The following is a 15,917-nucleotide window of genomic DNA, read 5'->3' on the forward strand; positions in this document are numbered from 1 at the left end:
ATTCCTGCTCGCTACAAAGATCAAGCCTCTAGTGGAAGATCATATTCAGCTGCAAATCAAACCAGCAAATAAGACACAGACCTGGAATAATCTCATTTAGTAGAAATGAATAATGGCCTTTTTGCAGTTGTTTTGCTGAAAAGCACAAATCTCTACAAAAAGAAACCAGCCATCTGTTTTGAATATTTTAGAATATAAGCATCTACTTGTGTTCTTCTTTGATCTGTAAGAATAATAGGAAGACAGTGATACAATCCAGTTACACCTCCATTGTGAGTGCTTAATTCATCCCAGAGCTGCAGATTACAAAATTCCATCTGGAAATCTTCGTCTTATCATTCTGGGATCAGAAAGAGGATGAACAGTGTATCAAGATCAGCTCTTTTGTGTTCATAGATACTACATTCTCATGCAGAGAATATAGTCTTCAAACATAAAATAGTTATGTAGATAGCAAAATAGTAGCATGTTTTTAAAAAGCCACGCTAGCAGAACTGTCCCCAGAAACAAAGAAAAAAACAGGAGCAGAAGTTCCCATCATTTTAAGGGCAGTATTTTTCTCCAGGTTAGCCCATCCCAGTCTAACAGTAGTCTTTACTTACTGGGAAAAAGATTGCATGCTAATATGGGTATGGAATAAGAGAGAAGGCGGAAAGGCATGGAAAGGAATGGTACAAGATTAACCATAAAAGGAAACATTAGGCTTGATATCTGCATCACTGACGTTGTTCACTCCCCCATAACGGGATTGTTACTTACACTAAAGTGAGAAGGTTACTGCAAAAGGCTTTGTGTTATTCAGAGTTATTGCAGCCAAAGGAGAAAAGGTGATTCTCTGAAGAAAGGCAAAGCTTTAAAAGGCTTGAAAAGAAGAGACAATTATATGACAGCTAAACCAGGATTTTGAATTGTACATCTTTGGAGCAGTAATTGTCAGTCCATGAACACTTTGTGTCTCCTTGCCTGAGACTGACAGCACAGGAGTCTTTCAGTTTCATAATTAATGATGATGCCCACAGGAGCAGGGTCCCAGAAAAGCAGGGGTGGAAGGCAGGTCCTGTGATTAATCAGGACAACCGTATTCCAAGTTTTGCCTTTGTAACGATTAATTAGTTACATCACCTTATTTGAGTGCATCACATTAGGGTTCTTTCTAAAGGGTTGCCCATCTGGAAAGTGGGCGTGAGGAGCCCTGGCTGTCACCAGTATGAGAAAAATCTGCCATCTTATCTCTCAGTCAAGCCAAGTGATAATGTTTAAATAAAGTAGAATTCTTTCATATAGCTGCCTTCAAATTTTGCACAGGGAATGTCCCTAAGGCAAGCATAAGAAACCGTCTTTCACAGTGTTTTTACACATTTGTATGAAGAACTATAATGATGATAAAATTATTTATATACTATGGAGTTAATCTGTAGATTTTTAGAGAGAGGAAGAAATGACCCTTCAAAGGACAAGGGATGACAATGAAGAAGAAGAGGCAGCAGTCTAAAGAGCTTTGTTCAGCATGCTGGAATGCCAGCTCTCTGAAATGTTGAACATATGGTTTATTTTCCCTTTTTTGGGAAGAAATAGGATCTTGGAAGGAAAAGTAAGAAGTATTAATAAATTGAGTCAAATATAAATCTAACATGATTTTGGGAACAAATTCAAAATGAGCTATTAGAATCACCATAGTATCACTGTAACAATACTATTTTAGAATATTCTGTAATAATATTACCTAGCACTTTTCCCAAGCAGAACTCCCATTTTACAAAAACTTCAGCTCATTTTACAATTAGAGAATTTGAGACAAGAAGAAAGAGAACAAGCAAGTGGTTGGAGATGATGCTGGGAAAGAATTTATCTTCTGAGTCGTGGTCTAGTACTGTGTCCAGTAAATTACATTGTAATATGAGTCAGGCATGAAAGCTTGGTGGTTTTGACCATTCTGCATGATCTAACAACTAAAGACCATAGTGAAAATAAATTTATTTAAAAAGCTTATGAGGTCACACTGTAATAGGGATAATACTCAGAACCTAAAAAAAGTATGACAGTAGGACAAGCAGCTCTCTATATGCTGTGAGCACAAAATGTGTCTCACATGGAGAGAAAGATCACATTTATACAGTGAATGAATGCCTGTGCAATCATTTGAAAATGGACTCATCATGAACATCAGCATTTACTTTGCTAAAATAAATCAGTATATTAATCCAAGCACCAAAAAAAATTAAATCAATATTCTTCTCAAGCTTCCCACAGTACAGACACTTTTAGTTCTGTAGTGATCTCAATGAAAACTGTGAGATTTGACAGCTGTGGCAAAGGTTAAGTCCTGGGACGTTCTGTTCTATCACCCTCAATGTCATTATTCCTCTCCCTCTTACTCTAACACCATAGTAGAGTTCTTCAGACTACGACCTGTTGCTTGTCATCTACTTTTGCCACTTTCCTCTAGGTGTCCACTCAGGCATTTCCTTCTAGCTGTAAGATGGAAATAAATAAATGCTCCATCCAAAACAAGCAAAAAGGAAATTATGGATGCTCATCCTGGCTTTCCTAGGGGACAAAATTGCTCTGCAGACACAAGTTAGAAACACATAGCTTACAACCTCAAGCACTGAGCTGGTTTTTTGCATCCGTCTACTAGTATCAACTTCTCTATGAGATTTAGCAGTTTCTATCGTTCTTACTTTAACCCTTTTAATACCTTTGTCCTAATAAATAGAATACAAAAATGCCACTCAAGTTCCATTACCCTTTAATAATCACAGAATGAGTCTGCTTTCAGAAACAATATATTCATTAAAGATGTCCTTTACAATATTATGAGCTCTCGATTAAAAACTATTGTTAAAAAATTCACATTGAATTAACTAAAAAATCTTCATGTTGATGTCTTTCTGTCTTTTTAAAGTGCTTCAGGTGTATAAGACTCTTGTCTAAAGAAAAACTCTCAGCAAAGTCAAATTACTACATGAAAATGTAGCCTTTGGTGCACAGTGGATACGTGTAATCTGCTGTGAGTTATAATTTATACCACTTTGGACAAGGATTGTATGAGATTTACTTGAATGGACTGCTTTTCAGTTCTTAAAAATGATTCAAATATTTTCCTGCTTACCCACCAAAGATATCACCTTTTAAATCTTAAGAGATGTATTAAATTATGCTTGTGTCTTCTGCAGTCAACTTGCAATACTTACTGCTTCTGTGTTAAAATATGTCAAACCTTCAAGGAAAATGTCACCTCTAAGAGGCTTTTTGTCTTGCAATATTTTAATGTAGTAGGGATGTGTCAATATTTTCATAATCTGGAAAAATCCCCATTTTTATGCACTCCAGTTCAATGCTAGCTCTTTAACCATTCCACTGTTACTCTAGTAAGAATAGAATTAATTTTCAGAGTTTGTTCCTGGAATTCAAGCACAGCAAAACCAAATGTTTTGCTGCTAGCAGGCGTATCTGTGACTTCAGGATTTGCTGGCAACCATTAATAGACAATGCTTCCACAGAACGAGTTCAAAAAGCTTGTCTAGTGACAGCATCTATTCGACTCCAACTCCTACTGCAAGCCAAAGCCATGTAAGACTGGAAGAAAAGTGCTCTACTACAGCACACATATATAAAACCACACATACAGTACGTATAAATTACATACCAGGGTAAATCTATCAGTTCCCACAGTTTCAGTTTTGCTCTGCCCCTGGTCTTGCCCTTAGCACTTTTCCTCTCTCCTCACTTTTCCCCGTGTCCATTAATTTGATTGTCTTTCGCTCTTCCAACAGTTTCTTGTGATCCTAAACCCACTACACCTATTCAACAAAAGCAGTCCTCATTTCTGACAGCAGAGGTGACACAAGCAGATTTCTGAGGCACTTCCTTGGGTGGAAGGTAGCGCGGCTGTGCTTCACAAGAAGACCAGATGAACCGAGCAGCCTGGGAAGCTCATGTACAGAAGCAGACACACATACCCTCTCGTGTTAGGTATCAGGAAGTGTAAATTAACACTACCTTCTAAAAGTGAATAAAATCAATACAAACTGCTGGCCTGACCACTTTGGTATTTGAGAAGGACAAGGGGACATCCTCATGAGAAAGCACATTGTAACACGTTTGGATACAGAGGAGGAGAGAGCTCTATCTGGCGATTAAATGGAGTGAAAAGGAAACAAACCTAGAGAAAAAGCCTAGGAGAGACTCTCTCAAGATGAAAGATGGTATTTACATTGACCCATAAACTGAGATATAAACTACCATTCTCTGCAACTACAGAAGAGGCACATATGTTTAGAAACAGCACTTCATTTCAGGCAGAGCTGTATCTGATAATACTGTCATGTACAGAACTGGCATAGTTAAATAGTAACATTTTCAGTCAATTCCAGAATGCTGGAGGAGAAAGGCCTTAAACCCCAAAACATGAAAATCATGTAGTTTGCTATTATGTGGATTTTGGTGGTCTCCATTTTATCTTGGACCAGAGGTGATTACATCCTCAGACCTAAAGGAAATTATTGTCAAGTCCTATGTATCAGTCACTTTTCTGTCATTGTTATACCTACATTTAATTTAATATATGCAGATTAGGGACTCTGTGACTTAAAACATCTTTGCTTTCATAAAGAGAATAAGGGCTTTTTCATTGAATGTACCACGGGATATCATGGTAGTACCGTACTTTGTTGGGAATAACTGGCTTGGGAGGCATCAATCACCTTCATGCTTTCACAGTTGATACATGCAAGATGAGGCTGACCTGTTTCTCAGATGAGGTGCATGTAAGAGAAGGATGCCGCCTGCTTCATTGTTTTGACTAGGATATTCTGTAACACACTATCCTGAGGAAAATGCCTCAAGAACAAAGCAGAGAGATATGCTGCAGTTAATGTGAACCACCCATTAATTCAGTAAAGTAAGAAAAACCATACCCTTAGCACAGTTGCGTTGATAAATGTAGCAGCAGATGGGAGAGGAAAAGAGAAATATCTACCAGTGTTTTCTACACAACTTCCATGTTTGCTTTAGAATGAAAATCAGAATTATTCCTACCTTCATAGTGAATCTTCTTCCTTTCCATCACTTACCTGATCTTTCCTGTTTAATTGCCAGGCTTCATCAGAACTTTACAAGCATTGCCTCTAAACTTTTATTTCATACTAACACACAACCATTGTAAGAGTGGCGATACATCCAGAATGTGAAATCAACAGTGGGTGCAAAGTAACGAGGCATTTTATCAACTTTTTCTATTAAAGAGATTTTCTCAGTTCAAACCCCAAGGCATGAAATTCAAGTTTGGCAGTTAGATTAAATTTTTCAGATGGTTGACTTGAAAAGAGGGATCTGATCTATACAGGCAGGCAGACATGTAAGGCTGCAATTAATCGACCAAGTGCAAAGAGGAGAGAGTAACTTGTTCTTTCATGAATGTTTTACAAATCTCATATAAAGCCATATTTTTCAGAAATGCAAGGGTCCAAAATTTCCATAGAAATTTTCAGAAGAGTTTTTTTTCAAATAATTGACACGGAAAAAATCAAATTCTGAGAAAAACAGTGAAAAATCTCATGTGAAATATTTTTTCTTATAGGGGTAAGGAAGAAAGAAAAAGTTTCATATAAATTTTAAAAATATAGTACTGCATCTCAGTCCTTTAAAATACCTACAGTACTTCAAATAAATGTATTCTGCTTTAAAACTGATACTACAAGGCTTACATGAATCATATGTACTGAAGCTTAATAATATTTGACGTTTGAAGCTCTATACCAATGCTCCTGTTTAGTAAAGGGGGTTTTCTTTTTTGCTAGAGAACAGGCACAAGGAGAAGGCTTCTGTCCTGTGTATTGCCTTCTCTTCTGAAAACAGGTTATTGTGGACACAATTTGAAAAGAGAAAACTGGGTGCAGATGTAGAGAAACAAAATTTACTTTAAATGACAAACAGCTACCAATTTCTCTCCCATTGTTTTGAGAATGGAAGGGAGAGGGGAAGGTCAAGGGGATGGTTAAGGGGGGTATTCCTCTTTGCCATCAAGTTTACAGAAAATTTATATTCTAAGTCCATATCAAGAAACATCTATTTGGAGCCGATAAGTATCGGTGACTAGTTACGCCATCATGCATGGCAGCAAACTCAGCAGCAGATGTCAACATGCTTAAAAGCTTCAGGAGGAACATTATCTTCGGAAGGAACATTATCTCTGAACAAATTCTTTGCTAACCAGAATTGAAAAAGCATACATAGATTTGGCTACAGCACAAACTGCTTTGAAAAAGAATCCGACTGAAAACATTTCCTCCATGAAGTCAATGATAAATGATACAAGAGACATTTCCTGTTCTCTCATACACATTAAGAGCTTGTTTTGCATAGAAACTCAATTACATGCCCTGGAAGGTTCTCCCCACAATATAATGAAACAATGACATGATGATTAGAAGAAGAAAATCACAAACTACACAGAAACACAGAAGAAACACCTTCATGCAGAAACTATGGAAGCAAGGGCGAAGGAGCACAACCAGGTTTCACAAAGCACATGGGAGAAAGATGCAAGTGAGTGCTGGAAACTTTACTATTGGCAAGAAAAGTGGATTCTCACCGTTCTGAACAAAATGGCTGCACTAAGAGCATCTGACTGGTTATGCCCAAATACCCTCCTCCTCATCCTAGTGGTGCAGAGGTGGCAATGGGAGAAAAGCCCCAGAGCAGCATGGGAATGAAATAAAGAATTGGTTAGTATTTAAAGCACATACATAAGTACAAATAGTACTGAAAAGTGTTTAATTCCTTATGTGACATTTGAACCACGTGGAAGGACAGCTTGTTTTGCTCTCTAGTAGGCTTTGTCAGCTTTTAAAATGGCCCTAATGCAAAGGGAGAGCACAGACTCTTCTGCCCTCTCCTCCCAACTACCCTTCCCTGTAAGGTCTTTGTGAGAACTTTCTTAACTGTTTTATTATATTTTCTTTACATTTTATCTTTTCATTCCATCCATGAATGCTATGCTGCATTCATCTGGAAGCATGTACAGCTACATTTTGGAAATGCCTTAATTTCACTGTAGACTTGCAGTGTATAAACAACAGATATTCTAACATTTCCTCCAAACTGAGATTAGGAAAGCCATTTAATTTGCAGCATTAACAACTTTAGTTTCCTAAAGACGACCAACATTTTCCAAAAACACTGCAGAAAACTCAAGCCAGTCAATTTACCGTTTCCATCTGGAAGAAGGTATTAAAGCAAGATGCAAATGGAAGTTGCTCTGAACATAAGACTTTTCCTGCTTTGTATATACCTCTTATTGTCTTCTGATACAGACATGAAAAGAGGTATTTTTTTTAAAAGATCTGTTTTTACAAGGTGAATATGTAACTTTTTAAAACCATTTTCCTCTTGTACCCTATCCATAATTTCTGCTTATCACTAGGTTGATGCTTCAAGGTCCAGATTAAGATGCTCGAGAGCTGTCTAGATTAAGTGGCTCAAGAGCTGTCTGGAGGAGAGAGATCTAGGGGTATTGATCAAGAGCTGGCAGTGTGCCCAGGCAGCCAAGAAGGCCAGTGGCATACTGGCCTGCATCAGGAACTGTGTGGCCAGCAGGAGGAGGGAAGTGGTACTTCCCCTGTACCCAGCACTGGGCAGGTCGCACCTGGAGTACTGTGTTCAGTTTTCGGTCCCTCACTACAAGGACATTGAGATGCTTGAGTGTGTCCAGAGAAGGGCTACAAAGCTGGTAAGGGTTTAGAATCACTCTCTGGGGGTGTTGGTTTCTTCTCCCTCATAGCTAGTGGCAGGACAAGGGGAAATGGCCTGAAGTTGCATCAGTTGCATATTAGGAAAAAATTCTTTACTGAAAAGGTTGCTAGATATTAGAACAGGGAGCTGGAGGTGCCCAGGGAGGTGGTTGAGTCACCATACCTGGAGGGGTTTAAAAGAATAACAGATGTTGTACTTGGTGTCATGGTCTAGCGTTGGACCTAGTAGGAGTGGATAGACAGTTGGATTTGATGATCTTGAAGGTCTTTTCCAACCTAAACCATTCTACAATCCTATGCCTTCTTTCAAATCTCAACAATTTCTAGATGAGCCAGAGGGCAAAAAGGAGTGCCAAACATTCCTTTACTTTGCCAAGACAGTGATTAATGATCACTAATATTTTAATTAAACTGGAATGGATGAGATTACAACATGGGATATGCAATTATGTTGGCATTTTCTATGCTCCACAAGGGATAGGTAATCTCTCTGATAGTTATCAAGCACACGGTTGTGCTTTGTAAATGACACAGGAGGCTCCTCACTGCCTTGGAGATGGTAAATTGATTTTCCTTCAGTTCATGGCCCATTGAGTTTGTGAGGGAGCAGTCTGTGCTCATTTGGCACAGAGGCCGGGATTTCCTCATGGGAAATGAAGGGAACTGCTCGTATGCAATCCATAGATCAGAAAGCTGATCCTGGAGCATGATTTCCTGCTACCGAAGACGAGAAACAGTCCTGGACACTCCACACACTCAAGCAGTATGCCTGGGTTACTAAATTCTGAATATGCCAGACAGGACTCCAGTCTTGCATTTTAAGAGAGTAATGTTTCTTTTTTCCCTTTCATTGTCTGCCCCCTCTTCTCCACCCACTTAATAACAGCTTGGTACTGGGAACTCTTTGTTCGCATTTCAGGAGTCTTCAAGGAAGCCGACACAACAGCAACATCCATTTCTGGTTTATAACTGCACTCTAGAAACCTATTTTTGTTCCAAGGTACTGCAAGCATGTCAGGGAAAATTACATACCACTCAAAACAATCAACCCCCATTGCAAAAATTACTTTAAAAGTGAGAAAAAGAGACACATTACCTGGTCAGGGGAGGGTTTGTGGTTGGTTTGGTTGGAATGGGATGAGGATTTCAGGTGGTCATCCTCATAGTTGTCAGCCATCAGCTTCATGCGGTTCTGAGTCTGCTCAGGAAAAAAAAGACGAAACTCAGTCCACTTTCTAATGTGATTGTTTGGACTAAAAAGAACAGGGTATTTATGCTATCTTGTGTGTCTAAAGCCCTTACATGGAAACAAGTAAGACCTACATAATTCATTAGAAGCTATTACTATAGAGGAATGATAAAAACTGAGGCATATACCAACCCTCTTAGCTTTGAGGCTAAGGTGGCTCATCTGATGTGTCTTTGCTAAACCTTGTGCTATACATGTGTACACAAAGAAATTAATTTCTTCTTATTAAACCTTGGGATTAAGGTTCAAACACCAATTTGGAGAACAATGCAGTGAAAACATTGCTGAGATGTGCCTAAGTTGGTTAAAAAAACCAAAACCCCAAAAAAGTAATAAGTTAAAAAAAAGTGAACAAGCTGAAAAAAAGAATGCTGAGCATAACTTATTAATTACACATCCACCCAGTTTCAATATGCAAATCAGTTTTCAACTGATATATCAAAGATTAGGAAAATCCTGAGCTTCATCAGAAAAATGTGAATTACAGAAAAACCTTCCTGTGAGGAAATAAAAAAATAAATTAAGCCTTTGGGAAGAAAAGGTGACATAATAACTTCAAGTAAAAATACAAACTGCATCCAGTCAAGCAATGAATTAACAAAATACAAAACAAGTGGCTTAGCTTGTTCTTAGCGTCTCTTCAACTTCTCAGAAAATTTCCAGACCCAGAGGATACATGATTTTTAGAAGGACAAAATATAAAATAAATTGTCTGAGAATAAATGGAATACTTTATCGTTACTGTTCTAGATAAGCAATTGCAATGAAAATCAAAATATACTGCAAAGGAAAAGCGTTAGTGAGATAAAGCCCTTTTAACAGACTATCCTGAAACGAGGTCCCCAAGTACCTACAAACACCAATGAAAAAACAATAAAAGAAACCCACCTGGGCAAAATGTTCCCCCTCCCCATCAGGGCTTACACAGACCATTCACTGACACTCTGTGAGTAGCCTCAAGGGAACTATGAAAGAGCTGGGTCTAGGGTCTTGCAAAGCCAACTGCTGACCCTCTGTCAGCTGCTTCACTTCAAGTTATGCGGGTACCACTGTCAATGGGTGCTCACACCTGGAGTGGACCCAAAACGGAGTGATGGCATTTCTCCTCCCAGCTCATAAGGTAAAAGCCCCATTTTGAGCTTTGTGAAATCCTTGTTCCAAAAAAAAAAAAAAAATTAAAAAAACTACCCAGATCTATGTTAGATATGGTACACAGTAAATTCTGTACAGTTAGACATACTAAATCATAAGAGATGCACTAAAATTAAGCATCTTAAATGGCAACACAAAACTCATTGTAAAAATGCCAGCAGTTGACTCAATCCCTTCACAACTGAATGGTTTCCCACTGAAAACTCTAATTTTAATGAGCATCTTGAGGTTGGAGAATGCAGATTCTACTTGACTGTACTCAGGTCGTTGCAGAGAAGGTCCAGGGTTTGGGTCTTGATTTGATTTTATTTTGGATTAATTTAACAAAAGCTAATAGCAAATTGAGCTTAAGCAATAAGGAATTTAATCATACAAAATCTTTATATTGTTTGCTCTGTTTTGTCAAACGAGTTTTGAATTCTAAGTCTGACTCACCATTCATAAATCACTGCTTGAAACATGCTACACTAACAATCAGTTTATTGCAAAGGCACTTTCTCAATGCCTTTTTTTCTTAAAGGTTGTTTTTTTAACAATTTCTTTTTTGCAATGAGAGCTACTGATTTCAAATGATTTCGCAGTTCTTTGGAAATCTTAGGCTTTTATAATAATAATTTAATTACTTTCAGCGAGTATGTGAAAAAATCTATTGAAAAACAGAAGTATAGGAGAATGCTAGTACAGTACATTAACCTTTCTGAGACAAAAAATAGCTATTCCCAGAGAAGGCAGCTTGTTTTATGGTCCAGTATGAACCCCCTCCCCCTATGTTACAGGAAAGGAAAAATACCAAGATCTGTATGTTTAAAGCACAGCCGCTCTCACGCAAAAGTCTGAAGTGGAATTGAAGACGCTGTGTACTTCTGTCATTTAACTTCAAGTACAATATCCTACTATTAATACTTGGTAGGAAATTATGAAAAGAGGCTGAGAGAATTAGGCTGGTTTAGCTTGAAAAAGAGGAGGTTTCTTTAATTACCTGATGGGCAGAAATAGAGAAGATGAAGCCACACTCTTTCTGGAGTGGACAGGACAAGAGATGAGGGATGTCAATTGGAACACAGAAAATTCTCATCAGAGATCAGGAAATTCTATTGATAATGAGGATCATCAAACACCAGTTGCCAAAGGGCTGTGGCATCTCCATCCTTGGAGATACTGAAAATGCAGCTGGACAAGGCCTTGAGCAAGCTTATTCAGTTAGTGATGCCCTCAGCATGTGGTTGAACGTAGAGGTCCACTTCAATGAAAAATATGCTGCAATTTTTATTATCTGGGCTTCTCCTCTAAAGATAATTTTACAGCTATCAAGGCTGAAGTTACCAAAAGAAATGGGAGACAAGTTCCAAGATTACTCCTAACTGCTAGATATGATTTAGCTGCTTAACTCTGTTACAGCCCTTTGAACATTTTAACCCAGAACAATCTCAGCAGCATCCAGATGATGACAATCATACAGGATCACTTTGCCTGAAAGGGCATTTTCCTTGTTCCCCCTTTTATCTAACCTGACCTTCCACTGCTTCTGCTGTTGATCTAAGAGTGCATGTCCATGATACTCAAGTCCTGTCAAGGAAACACGAAAACCAGTATTGAGGTTTCACTACAGATCTAATTAACACATATGTAATGAGGCGAAAATCAAGAGATGGAGGAAATGCAGTTTATTTCCTGATGGATACCACTAAAAGTTTCCTACATTAAAATTCCAAGCAGTGTTGCAACTATAATTTATAATACAATATTTTTTCTAATTATCTTCTGCTTAGGACTAAAATACTAACTGATAAATTGAAATTTTTTACAATAACTGGAAATACCTGAACTCGTTTCTCTCCTATTCCTCCTCTCTAGAAAGCAAATGTTCAAAAGGATGGAAATTTCTGGAATATATGGCTATTTACTTTACTGTGGGGAACCACTCCAACATCTTGCAGTCCTGAACTGCTTTGTCATGGTGCTATCATACAATCCTCTCCTACCTTATGAGGTTATGGCTCAGACCCTAGGGCAAACATTTCTACATCACTGTAAAAAGTATGAACAACAAAGTGGTTTAACCACTATGTCCTGTGAGAAAATAAAGGAGCAGTGCAGACAAATCAGTTGTGTCAGGAGTGCTTTTGTCTAAAAGCTCCAGAGCTTATAAGCAGAAGTAGTGACAATAAGAACTGGATGTCAGATCCAAATTTTGCTTAAAAATCTACCATGTATCATTACAGGTGCCTTCTACATGCATGTGCAGATAAAATGCTAGAATAAAAAAAAGAGGACAAAATTCCACATCCCCATAGGTTTCTTCATATTTTTCTAGAAGGTTTCTTCGGGTTTTTTTGACAGAACAGATTTCATAACCTTATTCCTTGCCCTCCAATCACCCTCCCACCAAATCCACTCACTTTGTCAAAGTCCATACCAATGCTCTTTACTCTCCCAACAATCACCATGCAAAAGAACAGTCACAAACCTTTTAGATTAGTGTCTGTCTTCCAAATTATGGAAAAAGCCACCACATATTCTCAAGCTCCAAACTGAAAGCTGGGAATGACTGTGGAGAAGTTCCCACAAAAGGTTTGCAGACCAGAGTCTGTACCACAGGTCTAGAGCATAACATTGGCAAGGGTATTGTATCTCAGAGAGCCCAACTACTTCTGGTTATATATTAAACTACAGCACTATCAGATCTTGCTCACCCTCCCTTTTTCCCCCCTTATTCCCCCCAGAACTTCTGCAATTGTCCTTTTGCCTCTCTGATACATTTAGCCTTAATGCCCCTCTTGCTTCTTGTCACTATTTAACCCTGAGGTCTGCCCGATCCCTTGCTACAGCAGGTGGTTGTATTAATACAAAAAAGCACTGGGAAAAAAGATGAGATAAACATGTTTTAATCATCAATGTGGTCAGCATCAACACTTTTTTAAAATGTGCTCTCTTTCATTGTTTCATGGTCCTGCATGGATTTAATTATATTTTCATGATGCTTTTTCTGATTATCATGTAGTTTACTTCTGCCTGTATTCTATATTCACTAAATGTTTGGGTAAACAAGGAAATTACCATGGAGTAGGCTATTTCTAATGCAGCCAACACCTGAAAACTTTCATTCCAAACAGCACTTCTATAATATTGGAGCTGCCAAAACTGTAGCCATGGTGAATTTTGTTTAAGAACCACTAAGTTCCTTCTTCATGGATATACTGCTTCAAAGCACACTCTCACCTGGTGGTTCCTAACAGCAAGCTATTTTATGTTCACTGCAGGCTACACCAGCAGCGTGTTATGTACACCTCCACCCTGAAGACCAAATGAATAGATTTTATCACAGTTAAATTATTAAATGAGAAAAAAACAGAACTGATGCTGATCCACAAAGTGTTGGGGAAAGTCAGAGACATATTCTGGAACATAGCTGGTAAAAACTGGAGGAGTCCAGCCCAGGTCTGACAGGTCCTTTACAGTGGAATTCCACATATAAATTTGAAATCTGGAGGATATATTTTAGAGTATATATTTTCTTATTGGAAAGCTTGCACTAAATTATATGTTATAATCAGAAGACATGCCTTCCTTAAGCATTTCTGCAGCATAGCTAGTATTCTGGTAACTATTACCCTGGCAAGTGTTTGAAACCAAATTTTATTCATTGGAGTCACACTTGTCTGTATCTCTAGACAGGACCTCTAATAAAGAGCAGATACTAGCTCATAAACTGTGCAGTCTATATCAATCTAGCCTGCTTCATACTCTCATCACAGCAACTGATTCAAAGAGTTCACATCAAATCTGCTTCTCCACCACGCAACACAGCAGAAACCATGACATCAGTGACTGCTTTCTCAGTTTTTGTAAAATATTAGAGATGGGAAATTTCTGGCTTTGCTACACAGTCTAAACAAGCTTTATTAATCCTGTAACACAGAGCTTAAAAAGGCCCACGCTAAGTAAACATTAATATGACTGTACTTGTGACAGATGGATACGTGGTGGACACAGCGTGTCAGTGAGTTAAAGGAGTCACCCATTCCAGTCTGAGCTCAATGTTTCACTGGAAGTACACAGATGCAAATGCAACAGTTTAGAAACCTTTCCACCACTAATAACACAGAAATATAATGGAGAAGCTGAGGTTTTGTTTTTTTTTTTTTCCCCCATAAATAGTGAGCCAAATTCAGTATCTCTGAAAACTAAGTTCTTGAACAGCCTTTCAGGTAGTCCTTTTCTATTTGCTGAGAACAAGCTGTGAGACATACTCGCTGTAAAAACCCACCCAGCTCCCTGCTGGAGTCCAGCTGTCAAAAACATGAGGAGAATTATCCTCCCTCACCTGTTATGTCTGTGATGCCCTTCATAACTACCCCAAGTATATCTATACCTACTACCTTGAGTGCATACCTACCTTGAGAGCAGAAGGTCTCTGACTGTGCCAAGCATTTTACACTATGCCCCCTTCCCATTAATGATACATAATGGTTTGAAAGACATTTCTCAAGCTTGTAAAAAGATGGTACATGCTGAGTAGTCATTTTTCTTAGTAAGGTTTAAAAGACACATCATTTATTAGGTTTGGCTTTTCTTTTGGCTACATTTAAGATTAGTAACTGAGATCCCCCCATTAGCAGCAAACACACACAATGTTCAGCTGTGCACAAATTAAAACCATTCCCATTACTGGAGTTCTGTGCATCCTGGAGCCTGTGTTTCTGTGTGCCCAACAAAGAGCACGTGCAGCATGCAGCTGCTGGGCTTTGTCAAAGCCTGCAGGATTTAACACAGATTTACCTGAGATAGAGGCTTCTGCATCAACTGTTGGCAATGTTACAGTCATGTTACATTGCGAAGTGAAAGACTTTATCAGCCTGGTTAATTTATGTGTTTAATGATTTCATTTTTCTATTCATCTCCCCACATGTGATAATTACAGAGAAACTTCATTCTGGAGAATTCATATTCAGAAACCTTTGAACTGAACTAAAGGAGGCAGATCATTTAGAAATGAAGGCTTGACACATGTAGATATAAGTAGATGGATTAAAAAAAACAACACACTTTGAACTGAAGTTTTCCCTGTACAGGAATGTGTCTCGTGGAGCTTTATTAGTTTCTTAGGAGATGAACAAGTATCTAACTGAGTTTGCCTGATGACAAAGTTTATTGAACTCTATTGCTCTGATTCCTATACAAAGAAAACCAGTGACACAAAAGACAATACCAAAGGTATTTGGTATACCTTATTGTGTTACACTACATGAACATCATAGGCTATGCTCCTTCAGCTCTCTGGTAGTCTCTGTTGAGATACCTCAAGCTGTGTCTAAGACTGACTGATCAGTGGTAACAGAACTGCCTTTCTCAATTATTTCATAGAATCATAAAGTCATAGAATATCCTGAGTTGTAAGGGATCATAAAGTCCAACTCCTGGCTCCACACAGGGCCAGCCAAGTCAGAGCATGTGACTGAGGGCATCGTCCAGATGCTTCCTGAACTCAGTGAAGCTCCGTGCTGTGACCACTTCCCTGGGGAGCGCGTTCCAGTGCCCAACCACCGTCTCAGTAAAGAACCTCTTCCTGATATCCAACCTAAACCTTTCTTGTCACTACTCACCAAAGAGAGGATATCAAGAGCTGGAATTTGCCTATTCCCAGGTTTAAAACTGGGAAATATTTTTTAAAAAATTTAAAATCTTCTCTCATAGTTAACTTCTCAGGAGCAAACCAGGTACGTTAGTTTTTTGGCATCTTTCCACTGCATGTTTCAGCAGAA

General features: G+C 38.4%; 1 protein-coding gene across 2 annotated transcripts in view; it reads right to left on the bottom strand.

Annotated features, from left to right (window-relative positions):
• Positions 1 to 15,917, bottom strand: part of ERC1 (ELKS/RAB6-interacting/CAST family member 1) — a gene marked incomplete at its 3' end in the record, with an annotated part of 279,280 nt that overhangs the window by 20,724 nt on the left and 242,639 nt on the right. For both annotated transcript variants that reach the window (XM_084278306.1, XM_084278305.1), the window contains one exon: positions 8,851 to 8,952. In XM_084278306.1, coding sequence (XP_084134432.1) covers positions 8,851 to 8,952 — 102 coding nt within the window. The remainder of the gene's footprint in view (positions 1 to 8,850; positions 8,953 to 15,917) is intronic.

This window comes from Gallinula chloropus (genome assembly GCF_964237585.1).
Source record: "Gallinula chloropus genome assembly, chromosome: 1".
Classification (NCBI taxonomy): Eukaryota; Metazoa; Chordata; class Aves; order Gruiformes; family Rallidae; genus Gallinula; species Gallinula chloropus.